Here is a 15,975-nt window from a genome sequence, read left to right as displayed (position 1 = left end):
TTTCAAGTTCAATGTCAAAATCACATTTATAACCTTTTAGTTTCTCTGATTTAACATTCATTTATAATGTTATAATAACCATAACTTATTAGTTATTCTTCTTATAATCATAATGTGAGTTATTACAGACACTTCTGACAAGAAACCAAGAATAATCCACTATTCTAATTATCTGATACCAAGTTACAGTGACTTGTTTCACCTTTAAGTACTTCTACAAGTGTAAGAGTAAGTGTAAATATTCTTATAATCAAACCAACATCAACCACTGGTTAAACCAATATTAATTATTGGCCCAATTATAAGTCATTATTATTAATGTAAGTATTTTACTTTGGGTTTTATCCAATTACTCAACATGTTTAGATTTTATTCTTTAAACCTTTAATGCTTTAAAATAAGGAATGGTCTGAACTATTTTTATACTGATGCCAGCTAGAAACTTCCTCTTTATTCAGGAAACCTGCTCTTCCTGTTCCATGACTCTCTTTCTGCCTGACTGATTTTTTATGATTAAATAGAAAAAAGTAGAATTAAAGCTAAGTTTGTAGGACACAATAACAACAAACACAACCAGATTAATTTTATTACCTTCTGACTCTACTGTTGGGTCTTGATGTCACCTGTGTAATTAATTTTAAAGGTAACTTTATTTATTGTTACTATTAAACTAAAATCTCCAGCATGGGGAAGTGGGATGAGCTCGACTTTTCTCGACAATAGACAAAGGTTTATTACTATATTTTATGGTACTATTGTGATGGCAATAAAAGTGACGTTAAGAACTATACATTACTTCTGTTTTAGATAACTGTGACTGCATAACACAGCAATCACAGCCAATAAACACAAATGCTGCTCTTGAAAAACATTCCTATTTGTAATGAGCTCCTTAGGACACGTCCACTTAAAGAAGTGAGATTTGTTTCATGAAACTGCTCACTGTCATTTCATTCACTCATATTTTCACATTTATTGGTATTTTTAGATTCCCATTGAACAAGGAGTAGAGAAAATGGTAAATAAATAAAAAAATCCAACTTCTCTTTTTGTAAACATCATTAATTAGAATGTACAGTAATATGTGATAATGTTTTGAGCAGCCATTTTGGATTTTCAGGTTTGAGACTAATTTAAAATCAGTTTCTAGATCTCATGCAGCACAGATGAGTAAAACTCCAACAAGCTCAACAAGCTTCATTTTATACAACAAGCCCAGCAGCTGCAGTCCTAATCAATGTGACTCCTCTGGTTGTCTGTAAACAGGAGGGCACCCCCTGGTGGTGTATGCTGACTTCCTCCCATCCTCCCTCCGCAGCCTGACTCTGTGTGTGGACCTTCAGCCTGAGGACCTGCAGGTTGTCTCCTTCAGAGCTCCCAACCTGAGGCACCTGCACCTGGAGCCATGGAGCTCCTCCTCCAAACTAGTCAGGCTCCTCCCACAGCTGTTCCCTGGCCTGAGGACGCTGGCCATCAGGTGGGACGCTCAAACACCAGCGTGTCCATATCGAATGTGTCCAAATCTTTGTCGATAGTCTGCCGACTTTGAAAAAACACAATTACTGTTTCTGTCAAATAATATATTATTAAAATCACATGTGAATAAGCTTGTTCTCCCTATAACTAATTATAAATCATGGCAGCGATAGATGTAACCAGTTGCATGAGATATATTCATAATTCAACGGCCATCGTTTATCAGCCAATCAGGGGAGGCGTCAGTGTTGGAGCAACAAGCCCCGCCTACTTGGGAGCGGCTACGTATGTGACGTTTTGGGGAAATTGGAATCGCCAATTTTACAGAAGAGTTATGGACTCAACACAATGACGCAGTAATGTTTATGAACTGTGTGATGCTAGAGCTCCGGTGGAAGCAGCTGCACATTGTCCAAAATAAAAACAGAAATAAACTAACATCCAACCGAGATGTTTCTATTAAAAAAGTTCATGTTTGTTCACACAATAAGCCGCTCCATCGTCCTTCTACCACTTCCTGTAATCTTCTTTGTCGTTTTCGCCAGTAGTAACATCCAACTGTTGATCATGTGACTCCTGTGATGCAAAATAATATTTCCAATATTTTGCAAAATACATCTATTTCAATATGGCAAGAGAAACAAGTTTTTATTGATTTTTTTTTTTAATTGGCGTGTTTCCATTAAGCAAATTTATTCTCGTAATTTTAATTTGTGTAATTGTTGGGTTAATGGAAATGCAGCCACAGAGCTCTTTGGTTCCCATAACAACCTGCGGTCTCTCTATTCTTGTCCTCAGACATCATCACGTGTCCGATGAAGACTTCCTGGGTCTCCATCAGCTCCAGCATCTCAACACTCTGGAAGTTCTGGATTCATTTTACAGGCCAGATCCTAAAGATCCGTGCCGGGTCGTCGATGAGCCAAGTTCTCGTCTGCTGCAGCTAATCTCTGACCTGCAGAAACTGACCAATCACAAAGTCAGAGTCCTCACCAGTTCACACATAAACCTGCTCCCCTGTGGCTGCGTCTGACTAGAGACCAGGGCCAACCGCTGCACCAAAACCCTCTGACTGACCAATGGAACCAATCAGGCCCAGGTTCAGTCCTCCTTCTCATTCTTGGGATTCCTCCTTCTCATTCTTGGGATTCTGACTGGCTGTGAGGTGGGTGGGTTCTCAGGGGTACTGATATTGTGGCTCTGCCCCCTGTGGTCTTTTCCGGTACTGTCCACCCTCAGCTCTCAGTGGGTTTGAAGTTGTTGCCCAACCACTCAGATTATTCTTTACTTTGTGAAGGACATGCAGTTTATTCTTTAGTGTGCAATGAAAAAGGATTTCCTTCGGTTCTTGCTTTTTTGTCACATTTTAAATGTTCACATCATCAAATGAATTTCATCATAAAACAAAGATGACCTCTGGTGACCTGTCCAGGATGTAGCCTGCCTCTTCCAGTGACCGTTAGAGATGGAGCTGTTTTCATATCATGGTTTCATTTATTAAGAGAAAAAAACTGATCTTATGTGAAAAAGTAACTGAGGCTGCTACTAGGCATTTGAGATCATGAACAGCTTGTTTAAGGTCATGCCACTGAATTTCGATTGGATCCAAGTCCAGACTTTGAGTAGGCCACTCCTAAACCTTCAGTTTTTTATTAATTCAGAGATGGACTTGCTGGTATGACTCAGATCACTGTCCTGCTGTTCACCCTCAATCTGTTAAAACTTAAAGGGGCAGAATTAGGCATTTTCCTGCCACATGCTGCCATTGTGTAATAATTGTGTTGCCTTCAGTTGTTGTAAAAATACTGTATATATCAAATATGTCTTGAAAGAAATCTGACTTCCCAGTTTAACACTTTGAAATTGGGCCTCTGTCTCTTTAAGAAGCTCCTGCTCTTCCAATCCGACCCTTGACCTTCAGCACATTGTTTCTGTTAAGCTGTTTACAGCCATTTTAACAGCAATGCGTCGAGTAGCAGTAACTATGATGAGCTCAGCAGACCCCAGCTCCACCAGGTGTTTGCTAATTGCTGCTGCTGATGCTAGTCTGTTGAGCTGAGTGGAAATGGGGGGATGCTTGTTTAAGCATTTAAGCCCCCCCCCCTCCCCTCCCAATGGTTGCCATGGGAGATTCAAGGATTCCTCAAAAATGCATGAAAGCATCAAGGCAACACTCCAGGTATGATGAGGGAATAACATTATAATATGATGTAAAGCTCAAAAAAGTTGATTGCACATAACACTTCCCCTTTAAGAACACTAAAAGAAGATGTTGCTCTGCAGTGGCAGCTTTGGCCTTGAAACTCTCCAGGACGTCATTCCTCTCCAGTCTTTCCCTTGTTGTTGAAAACCCTCTAAAGTGGCTGAATTAAACCAATTCCTGCAAAGCAGAGTGGATCTAAATTCATCCACAGCCATAACTGGACATAACATTCATCACAAACACTTGATGGCAGCTGTTAGTAATAAGCGAAGGACAACTAGTTATCAGGCCTGGTGGAGCTAACAGGGCCTGCTGGGTATGAATGGTTTTGGTTCCCTGGACAAATGTAATCATCACATGGAAGCTGCTTCCTGTATTCACTCACATTTCTTTGATATTAAAATGTGATGAAAATGCAAAAGCAGAAGAAATCTGAAAGGTGGCAGAGACTGAGTGAGGCAGCTGAGCGGTGCTGAGGTTGGCTGTCCCTTCTGCTCAGCGACTGTCTGCATTTCTGACTGGAATTCAGTATTTTATACCTCACTATCAATTTTTTTACATGTTGGATTCATGTTAATGTGCATTTAAAGGCATCATTTTGAAATTAATAACTCTAGGCAGACCCCTCCGCCCCCCTGCTGTGACTTCAGAGTGACTTCAGAGTTACCAGCTTTGATTTTAAATTAAATGAATTTAAACACTAACTGTGTGTCAAGTGCTTTGTCCAGCTGGAATCAGAGCCACAACCCACAGTCTGATGATCACATGATCTCCGTCGTGGTGCAGCCTGGTCGGACGACGGGGCGCTGACAGTGGAGTCCTGCTGACACCAGGTGATCCTGGCTGATGATCTGGTTTTCCAGATCGCTCATCTTCTGCATGTAGCCAGAAAACATGGGCCACATTCAGAGGAAGATACCTGGCAGAGTTCATCTAGCTCATTTTTTCTACATTTACCTCTTAATATATCAAACACTAAAAACAAACAGCTTTCTAGAAGATGTCTGTTTTATACAACGTGCTAAAGAAACCTGCTAGTGCCTGAAGTTTTATGTTTTTAATGAAGAACCTTYATGTGCTGGGTGATTGTTTTTATTGAAGTTTGATTGCACTGGTTGCAGTTTTTGACAGATTTTTCCGACACCTGTTGTTTTGTCTGAGAAGTGGCTTAGTGATCCGCAGTGACTGTTAACCATCCACATGTGGAGCTGCTGGGCGGCCGTCTGTCACAGCAGATCAACAGGAGACAGGCTGGTTTTCAGAGTCTGCCTGGTCTCAATAAATGAAGGAAATCAGAGCTGATAAATCTGTTCTCACCTACTTGGTTTGTTTTTTTCTTTTTTTGTCTCCTGCTGAAACCCTTTCCAGCAATAACCGCCATTGTTGGGTATTTTATTTTGAAAGTGTAACTGGTTACTGTTAAGTTACCCCATTTGGAATGGAACAGTGGTTTTTCATTTACTTTGAAAATGTATCTAAATGCATATTTACTTTGACCTGCCACAGGTGGGTGGCTGGGATCTAAGGTTCTTTTTCAGTATCACAGCACTTAAAACGGCCGGTCTGTTCTTTGATTTATTTTTATTTGGGGAAAAATAATCGCTGGGAATACTCAAAAAAAAAATTTCTAGACAATAATGAAATCTTTTTGGAAAATGTTTGTTTTTGTCATCAGTAAAATACTTTATTTTTGTCTGTTGTCTAAATCTAAATCTAAACACTATATTTTGTAAATATTTCTCCTGTGTGGTTCTGGTTATAATTTCTAAGTATTTTGTCCCATTTTGACTCTTTTTGTGACGCATACCTCACACTATTCAAATCTTCCTAATGAAAGAATCCTCAATAAATGGACCTTTTAACTGCTGCAGCCTCTCTTTGTTTTTTGTTTTTTTATTGGGCTTGGTTGGTACTGACAAAATAAACACTTCAGTTCATTAATGAAGTTACAAAGATTAAATCAATTAACTGAACAGGACTCTTAAAGGGGCAGTATTATGTTAAATGGACTTTTTTAGCTTTATATCATGTTATTCCCTAATCAAAAACATCTGGAGTGTTGCTTTGAAGTTGGCAACCTTGTAGCTGTGGAAGACGCCTAGTTGGACGTTGCACTACAGAACATGCCCCCACTCTGCTTCTTAAGACTAGCCAGCAGCAATTAGCAAACATCTTGTTAAAGGGTTAATAGCAGCCATGTTGACGACTTCCTGAAGGAAGTTTCAGAAAGAACAGGATTTTAAAGAGACGGAGGTCCTATTTCAAGGCATTAAATTACAAAGTCAAATTTGTCATCCATATACAGCTGAAAGTAACTTATAAAATGGCCCAATGTGGCAGTAATAATACTGCCCTTTAACTGCAGTGCTGTTTTTGCCCTTACTGTACAGCATATTAGGCTTCATTCTGTTTATGGAGTTATCTGTGTGAATCTACTCACTTTACTTGCCTGTCACTTTGCTGCTGCTACACCAAAATTCCACCAGTGGAACAGCTGATTTCAGAGTTTTGAGTCTTTAAATCCTTTACCAGACTAAAACTCCAGTTATCTTTCTGATGGCCTCAGACACAAAATCCTCCGTTTTAAAAACTCATTGAAAATCAATTCACTGCAGTGGTGCACCTGTGTGGTGGTGGCCATTTGAATGGTTCCTCTCCTGAAATATACTGCTCAAAAAAATAAAGGGAACACTTAAACACAATATAACTGCAAGTAAATCAAACTACTGTGAAATCAAACTGTCCACTTAGGAAGCAACACTGATTGACCCGACGAGGGTCCCCGTTGTCAATCAGTGTTGCTTCCTAAGTGGACAGTTTGATTTCACAGAAGTTTGATTTACTTGGAGTTATATTGTGTTGTTTAAGTGTTCCCTTTATTTTTTTGAGCAGTGTATTTTTAAATGTTTAGTATCAGTGTTTCCATTAATTACTAACATTTTTCAGTGTAGTCATTTTTAAATGACAGAAATGCAGGTTGTCCTATTTTGTCCCCTCCACTAGTTAAGTGTTTACTGGTTACTCCTCTCCTGTACAACCTCCAACCAAAAAAAACTTTAAAAAATCCAGTTGTGTTGAATTTGTCGTTTTACTGTACTACCAAATCCATAAGGATTCATTTATTCTTCTCTCCAGTGATGTGTTGACATTTATCAGTTCAACCGATTTCAAACAAATTGTTTTACGCTCTTCTTTGGCTTTTTCTGCCTAGTTTAATTCATGTCTTGTTGCTGCTCTGATCTGTTTATACGGAAAAAAATGAAAATTCAAATATTGAGCATTTCCATATCAAATTGGTCTAGTTAAATCAGAAGCAGCCCTGGTTCTGCTATACCCCAGCAGAAGTCCAGATTAAGGAGCAGACATCACCAGTCTGACACATTCTCTGAAAACCAGTGAGGACAAATACAGAATACATTTTTATTTCAAAATAAAAAAGTTAAATATTTACAGATTGAAGTAAATTGATAGATTTTATGAGCAAATGTGTTCTTCCACCTCCATGAACAGCGCAGGGCGTTTCCGTTTCCATGTCGACTACATGATGGTCTGTCCTGTCTGAGGACGGAAGGCAGAGAGAAAACCAGTACAGCTGCTGGAACCGGGCCAAACCGGACCGAACCTCTGGACTGTCTGGTACTGAGACAGGTCTCCATTCATGTCCATAGCTAACACMGTCCTCATGTCCAACAGTACAGCACATTGTGCTGAGATTCCCTTCCAGCTGGCTGGCTGGAAGAACGAGGCGCCGTTCACTCCGCCGGCTCGCTCTCCTTCTGTTTCTTCTTCTTCTTCTTGGGCTTCTCGGCGACCTGGATCACACACACTTCAATGAGTTCTGGTAAACGGTCATGTTCACAGACTGAGGAGGTCCACTCCAACTCACCGGCGTGTCGGGCTCCTCCTCGGTCTTTTCCGTCTCGGCTTCCTCTAGCTTTGCTTTTTTCTCCTTTTTCTTTTTCTTCTTTTCTTTCTTTACGTCCTCAGCAGACGGCGTGCTGGGCTGGGCCGGCTCACCGTCGCTCTCCGCTGACTCCCTCTTCCTCTGCAAGAACGTCACAATCACAGCTGATCAAACTACAGGAAAAATTAACTATCCAGTGCTTTCACTGTGTACAGACAGTTTTCTGCCTCAAGCATGACAAGATATTTTATATCACGAGAGGATCTGTAAACTAAATATCCATCAATCAATTTGAAAAGTGAACCATCTTTCTGAATCAAAAATAAACAAATTACCATTCCTATTTGAACAAGTCATTAAATTCTTCTTTCATGGGAACAACAGTATTTTCTGTTCAGCCTAAAAATACACATATTTATATATATATATATATATATATATATATATATAATCTCCAGCCTAAAGTCCACAGCCCTGTTCTACACTTTGCTTCAGGGTCTGGACTCTCAGCTGTGAGACGATTTAAACTTTAACCAAAAGCTAACATTTCGCCATGACATTTGTAATGTATGGTGAGTGCATCTATCCACAAATACACTCCTTCCATCTAGAACTACCAATGAAGGGTTTGATTATTTAACTGGCAGTCAAGGAAATGTTGATTAAATGTTAAATCAGCTTGCCATATTATCTTGCTGCTCACACAGCCAGCTTGTTATGACAGCTCACCTACCCCATCGTTCTAAAGCGATAATGTGATCTCACCTTAGCCGAGGCGTCGCCTGATGCCGCCACTCTGGAGGCGCTGCAGAGAAAAACACATGTTGACGTTAAACTGCCTCAGGGCCTGAAACAGCTGAGACTGTTCTCTGGGGAGCGGGGCCCCCAGCTGCTGCTGGCCAGGGGCCAAGGCTCCAAGCAGAGTGTTCATGTAGCAGAGCGACTCCCTCAGAGAGCACGGCAGCTCAGAGAGGGATAACTCTCTGCAGTGAGCGAGGGCCACCAGCAGGGGCCAGCAGTGAGTGCAGGGTACCTGTAGTCAACATACTGGTCCTTCCAGTCCTGAGGCGTGCTGCCATTGGGTTTACCATGTTTATCCAGGAGGCCCTTCTGAATCATCATCTTCTTCTGGCTCGCCTGGTTCACACAGCATCAGACCAGAGGTCACACACACACACGTGTGGTTTTCATGTTTTACAGGGTCATTAAATTGATTTCCAATTATTTTCTAAAGCCTAACCCTGACCTTAACCAAAACACAATTCACACCTTAGTCCTAAACCTAACACAAAAACAGCAGTTCTGTTTTTGTGTTGCATATGATGCCATATATACGGCATCATATGTTCAAATGCCGTATCAGGAAAGTTGATATGGCATTTGAACATATGATTAAATGCAGTTTAATCATTGCATCGTGCATCATCACCAGGTTGTCCTGCAAGCATACAGCCACACTGGACATGAGCGATGTTTCTCTCCTTTAAGTGACTGGTGTCCAAAGAACCTCGTCACAAATGAGAATGTTTTTCAAGAGCATCATTTGTGTTTGTGGGGATACAAGTCATAAATAGTTCTTATCACTTTAATCATAACGAGAATAAAAATATTATGAACATTTCCAGAACGATAAAAATAAAAATTTCAATAAGTTACTTTAGCTTATATTTTAGGATAATTGAAAAACAGATTGTACTTTTTTTGGCCAGTTTTTTTCCCTCCACCTTTCCGAGGCCTCTCTAGCGCCCCCTGGCAGCGCTCACTTAGAAAAACACCATTAGAAGCTAAAGGCTCTTCCTCGTACCTTGGGCCCCAGGCCCCACTTCCTGGGGTACGTGTCCCGCTCCATGATCACCCTCTTTATCTTGGCTACGACTCCGTGGTCACAGGTGGAGATCACCGCTGTGGTCATCAGAGCCACGGCTGCAGGGAGAGGACAGGCTTCAGTCTGGTTAGCGGTCAGTCTGACCAAGATGGTAGTTCTAACCGAGGAGCCATCAGGTAAGGGTGATAGATAGCAGGTCATCACGGCCCGGAAGCTGCTGCATCTACTCAGATCATCATGTGGCGTTGGCATGACAACACGCAGATCAACCCGCTCTCACCTGTGCAGATGGCCTCGCCCTTGGTTGTTATAACGACGATGTCCTGGTTGACCTCGATGCCGTCTTCATAGCGGAGCACACCGGGCAGCATGATCTTGGCGCCGTAGCAGATGGCGTTGACCTTCAGACGGAGCCGGGTCAGAGGTCACAACCACAGAACTGATCCAAACACCAGCAGGATGAGGGTCACTCTGCACTTTTATACTTTGATTTTTTTTATAGAAACAGTATCCAAGATACTAAATGTTTTATACAACCAACTTTTATTTAGCCAAACTTTACACTATTTTAATACAAGACCTGTTTTAGAGAGGCACCAATCTGATATTAACATCTATATCAGACCTGCTTTATTATTAATTTTACATTATATTTAGAATTCATAATGGCTCTTTCTGAACCTATTGGTTCAGAAAAAGCCCAAAAAAGAGCCAAAACATGAACGAGTTTATTTTTAAATGCTCAACCAAAATAGTCAATCTATTGTTTTTGTCTGAACAAATGAAAGTTGTTCTTTCCACGTTTGACCAGCTGGTGGAGCTGTTCTAGTCTTCTGTACTGGTGCAAATAAATGAGTAATTCAGTAAATTTCTGTTTAAAACAGAACGAGTTGATACTAAACCTCACATCGGCATTGGAAGTGAAAAAAGTGGATCTGTGCATCCTTCATTATTTTACTACATAAGATGTTATTACATCATTTATGACGCAACATGCTATGTTACTAATGTTATATTGTGTGTGTAACTGTTTTTGTAATAATTTTTTTTTTTATATGTTGTGGACGCCAGGAAGAGTAGAGACTGTCATGGCAACGGCTAATGGGGATCCCAACAAACAAAGGTGAACAGGAAGGTGAGTCTGTTTCCAGGGAGGAAGACTCACCGCACTATCCTTCATCACCAGCCGCTTGTGCGACACCAGCAGCTTCTCCAGAGGGTAGATGACTCTCCTCAGGTACGTCTCGTCCTTGTTGTGGTCGAACTGCCACTGGGCATCTAGAACATCGTGCATTGTCACCAGGTTGTCCTGCAAGCATACAGCCACACTGGACATGAGCGATGTTGGCAGCGCTGAGCCTCGGCGGTCGGGACACTCCGGCCGCCGTGTCTCCGCTGCTCTTCCTTCTTCCAAAGGCTAATTAACAACTCGGCACTGAACAGCAGAGCTGGACTCAACGCTTTGGACTTCTGGCCGGAACCAGAACTCCTCCTGACCTTCTCTCCCAGGACTCCGGAGCGGACCCGCCGCAGCTCCTGCATCTGCCCCCCGACGCCCAGCAGCAGCCCCAGGTGGACGCACAGGGTCCGGATGTAGGTCCCGGCCTCACAGCTGACCCAGAAGATGCCTGTAGGAAAGGACAGACAGATTGAAATGGAGGTGATGCAGTCATCACTGGACTCCGGATCGGTCCAGACTGGTTCTGACTCAGGACGGCTCTAGGCTTCATCTGGACCAGGACCAGTTGGAATGACCCGGGGTAAGAAGCATCTCCTCACCCAGCCTCCTCTCTGGGTCGTACTCGATCAGCTTGCTCTCATAGATGGTCCGGACTCTCAGCTGACGTTTCACTGCAGCGATCAGCGGCGGACGCTGGAACAACGCTCCGGTCAGCGTCTCCAGGGCCTGCGGACGACCAGTCAGCAGCGATCAACATCTTCTCCAACTGTGTCATATGACACCATGTTATATTTGCATTCAACGTGGAGGCTCACCCGGGCCAGAACGTGCTCGCTCTCGATTGCGTTGTGCAGCCGGACGATTCCCACATACTCCTTACCTGGAATCAGAGCAGAGAGAAGGTCACGACCTTCACCACGTCTTAAATGGAAACATTCTGTCATGTTTCACTGAGCAGTACGTCCGTTTTACTGATTAATCACATCTTCTGTTTTTGGAAAATCTGGATTTCTTTTTTCTCCCCCCACTAATGAACTCTTCGGGTTTCCGTAGTTCAGCCATCTTGTTTAGCAAGCGTGTGACAAAGTTTCTGTTTATTTGGCCTTTGAATTCAGGTCAAATAAATAGGCCTGAATGATTGACATAAAAGGCAGTTTTTGGAAATCATTTGGAATTACCTTAAGAAAATAAAGACTAAAGAAATTTATTAAAATGAGATTAAATATGAAAAAAATGGGGAATTTTAATCTTAAACCAAACTCTCTGTCCTGATAATGCGGCAGTTTGACATGGCTTGATGAAGGGAACCCACCGGCACTCTGCTGGGACTTGACCAATCGCGTGGCTCGATCTATGCAGACGATCAGGCAGCCAGTGACCTTGGGGTCAAGCGTTCCGCTGTGACCGGTCTTCTCCACCCGCAGGATCCTCCGGATCCACGCCACCACCTCATGAGACGACGGGTTGGCCGGTTTGTCCAGGTTGATGAAGCCCGACCTGGATGAGCGGATGCATCGCCGTCAGAACCTGGTTTGGGGCCAGAACCGGCCCAGAAAGCTCAGGGTGACGTTACCATACTTGACATAGTCGGTGATGTTCCTCTTCAGAGGGTTGCTGCCGCACGGGATGGGCGTGTAATGAGCTGTTCGGATGTTCAACTTGTGGAAATTCTGTGGGAAAAACAGGAAATGTCTTTACCATTGATTCACAGATTGTTAAATGATTTGTTGAGAAAACGGCTACAACTCTTTGATCTGGGAGTCTGCACACCTGAAGAGCCTCCATCTTAATACTACATTATATTTCCATTAAGAAGCCAGGAGTTCTGCCATGTTCACRCTACAGATGCAGAACTTTCAGTGTCTTGTGATTTCATCCAGATTTTTTTATTTATTTTTAGGGTCATGATTTGACTCAGAAAATGTTTTTTTCTATTCAAACTCTTTATTGTGTTGAAATTATGCAAGTGTAAACAAAAAGAACATTAAAAACTTCTCAGGTTCCATAATGGATCCAATTCCATCAGTTCATATTGAATACAAAAACAGGCTTGTGCATCAAATCCTGCAACCAATGTGAAGTTAGCTTAGCTGCCTGGCTTTTTCTTAAATTAAAAAAATAAATAAAGTAGTGGGTGAGCCAGCCTTCTACGGTGGCCCAGTGGACGATAATGTGATATGCAGGGACTGGCAAATAGGAGCGGAAAAAAATGACAAACATAAATTTTGAAATCAATTTTTGTGCATTTTGAATCAATCTAAAATCTCCAGGACTAGGAACTGCGATTCATAAGTGAATACATTTTTCTCTCCATTTGGTGGCAGTAATGCACCAAGTTGTTTCAATTAGAGCATTTGTTTTCTGAAGCTCCCTCTTCAGCCCAACCCCTGAACGCCATCTCAGCTCAGACTACAACTCTTCTGATAGTAAATCAGTCCACAGGTTAAAGATGGCTGCTACATTTAGACAACTAAAATCACATGCAGCTGAATAACTTGCTTTATGAATAAATTATTTAAATGTGATCAGAACAGGAAGTCGTCTTGGCCGCGGCCTCGTCCAGTCACACCCCGTGAGGTTGCTGGTTGTAATCCAGCAGAACGCTGGAAAAGCTCCAGCCACCCATGGAGCGGCCCCGCCCCAGAACGGAAGCAAGGGCAGCAACTTGAACGGGGCAGCGGCACTCAGAGAATGGATAAACCGCTTCATCATCTCACATGGTTCTGAAACATCAAAAACTAAAATCGCCCCCCCATCAGGGCAGGAACACCTGGGCCTGACCTTCAGTAGGAGGGGCCACTGTGACGTGTCCAGGGAGGGAGCGATTGACTCGGGCTGGATGAAGAAGTCTCCACTCTGTTGGATCTCCTAGGAAACACAAGCAGACTGTTCAGAAACGGCCAGGGGAGGGGCTCTGATAACCTGAAGCTTCAAGTCAAGTTTTTCTACAAACCCCAACAGATTCTTCCAAAACCTTCTTCGACTTCTTCTTTTTCTTTACTGAAGCTAAAAAAGAAACGACACAGAAAATCTGGTAAAAGAAAATACTGAAAAGAAGTCATCAGTCAGTTTTCCTGTTTATTCACATTCATTAAGAGCAGATAAATTTAAATTACTAACATTTAAAAATTTATATTTTAAAATGGATATTTTTTAAATTATATTGTTATAATTGAAGTTTATTTACTGTAATTTTTAGTCAATAAGTGTATTAATTCATTTAATGCAGTTACTGTGAGCAGTTTAGTGATACAAATAATACCTCTTCATATGACTGGTGTCCTGAGGAAGCGCATTATAAATCGGAATGTTTATATATAGTTGTTGCTTTAAACTGAAGGCTTTAAGATCAACCACGGAAACCCTGCTATCAACGCCAACTTCAGCTTCTTCTTCGTGGGTTCTAAGCAGAGGGCCACGTGGTGTCTCCACGTGCTTGCAACACGTGGTGGCTAACGCTCCCAGCTAACAGGCCACTGAACATTCAACCCCAAACTGAAAGAGTTGCTACTTCTGAGAGATCGTTTCCACAGCTCTGGTGAACACAGAAACACAGCAGCAGCGTGTTCGGCTCCTGGTTTATTAGCCATTTTAAAGCTGATCTAGTTTGCATTTTACAAGTCAATAACCACAACAGATCAAACTATAGTAAAATAACGCTTTCACTTTCAAAATAGCAATGCAATCAATTTGATATAAATGTTTTCGTTTTTTTACAGTTTAGAGCCTGCTTGATCAAAATGACTCACCACGTGTTTCCTGTTCCACGCATTAACAGCTCACGCGCCTAAATCACGATTAATAAAAGACGCCACGCTATTTCATCACAATACGCTGATCTAAATACGAAGATCTGGATGAGATTTATTTTGCAGAATGGCTGCAAAAACACAACTATTAATCTAAGCTGCACCTCAGACCAAATTCCCAAATCCGCTTTCCTCGCTACAATAAAAACAGCTAAACTACACCGAGAGACGCTTTACTGGCAATAAAACCCCGCGTTAAGGGGAGGCGTTAAAACATCATTATTTGACCGGGAGAAGAAGTAAAAACTGCCCCTGCCCCACAGAATGTGTTGCACACTCACCTTCTAGGTCCGCCATCTTCTCCGGAAAGAATGAACGTTCACCCAGCGAGGAGTAGAGAGCAGCTGCTTCTTCCTCTGCGACCCGCGAGCAGGAAGCAAAGGTACTACCGGGTACACTGCTGCCCCCTGCCGGAAAACAACGATTCAGCACAACCAATATCCGGTTGTGCTTCATCCATCCACCTTCTGTACACCCTTGTCCCTAATGGGGTCGGGAGGGTTGCTGGTGTCTATCTCCAGCTAACGTTCCGGGCGAGAGGCGGGGTCACCCTGGACAGCGACACAGAGACAGACAGGACAAACAACCATGCACGCATGTTTCTGGAAAACAAGCTGATGATTGTTTTCCAKAAAATTTGAATATTACATAAGACCACGTAGAAAGGATTTTTGATATGTGAAATAGAATAATCATTCATTAATCTGATTAGTCAGATTAATGATCAATTAATCATTAATCTGGCAGTCATGTTTTTGGACTGTGGGAGGAAGTCAGAGTACTTGGAGAGAACCCACGCATGCACAGGGAGAACATGCAAACTCCATGCAGGGAATCGAACCCAGAACCTTCTTGCTGCAAGGCAACAGCTCTACCAACTGCATGGCCCAGATGTGCCTCAACAAAACAGAACAATGTTTCACTACTTCAGTCATTCCATTTAAAAAATGAAGTATATAAGTTCTTGTCTTGGTTTATTTTGGTGAATATACCATCAGCGTAAAGCTGATGATTGTTTTCCAGAAAATTTGAATATTATATAAGACCACGTAGAAAGGATTTTTAATATGTGAAATAGAATAATCATTCATTCCTTAAAGGAAATATGGATGAAAATAATAATTGATCATGTTGAAATATTTCAAAAGAAGTAAGTCTGCTTTCTAAAATAAGGTAGTAAATTCATGTCTTTCCAGAAAATATTTACTGGCTGAAACTGATCAAACTGATTGATAMATTTTTTGTAGTTCACTCTCCGTAACAGTTGATGTTAGTCTCTTTGATTGCTAATTGTCATAAAAAAAAGTGTAAGCTACAAAAAGTCATTGCAAAAGAAGTTGAATGCTAATAGAATATGCAAGCATATGAATGGAAAGTTGAGTGGAGGGAAAATGGATAAAACAAAAGACACAAGCAACAGAGATTACTGAAGCTTTGAGATGATTATAAGGCAAAACTATTTCACATTTGGGTCAGATTCATAAGGCATAGACTGCAGCATCATGGCACACACACACACACACACACACACACACACACACACACACACACACACACACACACACACACACACACACA

At 41.8% G+C, this 15,975-nt stretch overlaps 2 protein-coding genes across 2 annotated transcripts in view; one reads left to right on the top strand and one right to left on the bottom strand.

Moving 5' to 3' along the window:
- LOC103458115 (uncharacterized) overlaps window positions 1–4,383 on the top strand; it is a 12,733-nt gene extending 8,350 nt beyond the window's left edge. Inside the window, exons 4-5 of the mRNA XM_008398697.1 lie at window positions 1,267–1,477; window positions 2,275–4,383. Of these exons, the coding sequence (XP_008396919.1) occupies window positions 1,267–1,477; window positions 2,275–2,509 (446 nt within the window). The 3' untranslated portion in view covers window positions 2,510–4,383. The remainder of the gene's footprint in view (window positions 1–1,266; window positions 1,478–2,274) is intronic.
- Window positions 4,384–7,085: 2,702 nt separating this feature from the next.
- dkc1 (dyskeratosis congenita 1, dyskerin) lies at window positions 7,086–14,793 on the bottom strand. Its single transcript, XM_008398696.2, has 15 exons — window positions 14,679–14,793; window positions 13,542–13,594; window positions 13,370–13,456; window positions 12,167–12,258; window positions 11,901–12,085; window positions 11,404–11,468; window positions 11,188–11,314; window positions 10,906–11,036; window positions 10,574–10,717; window positions 9,689–9,809; window positions 9,388–9,506; window positions 8,617–8,720; window positions 8,349–8,388; window positions 7,566–7,724; window positions 7,086–7,491 (listed from the first exon to the last, which is right to left on the bottom strand). The coding sequence occupies exons 1-15, from the start codon at window positions 14,692–14,694 to the stop codon at window positions 7,432–7,434; spliced, it is 1,503 nt and encodes a 500-aa protein (XP_008396918.1). The 5' UTR covers window positions 14,695–14,793; the 3' UTR covers window positions 7,086–7,431.
- Window positions 14,794–15,975: the final 1,182 nt, after the last annotated feature.

The sequence above is a fragment of the Poecilia reticulata genome, linkage group LG22 (genome assembly GCF_000633615.1).
Source record: "Poecilia reticulata strain Guanapo linkage group LG22, Guppy_female_1.0+MT, whole genome shotgun sequence".
NCBI classification, from domain to species: domain Eukaryota; kingdom Metazoa; phylum Chordata; class Actinopteri; order Cyprinodontiformes; family Poeciliidae; genus Poecilia; species Poecilia reticulata.
The sequence above is the reverse complement of the archived record's forward strand: the minus strand, read 5'-3'. Positions and strand labels throughout refer to the sequence as shown.

Excerpts from the sequence above, each read along its gene's own strand:
- dkc1 (XM_008398696.2), bottom strand. Across the intron at positions 8,721-9,387 it reads AGTGGGGCCTGGGGCCCAAG|GCGAGCCAGAAGAAGATGAT; the intron begins GTACGAGGAAGA and ends TGTGTGAACCAG. Across the intron at positions 8,389-8,616 it reads GACCAGTATGTTGACTACAG|CGCCTCCAGAGTGGCGGCAT; the intron begins GTACCCTGCACT and ends TTTTCTCTGCAG.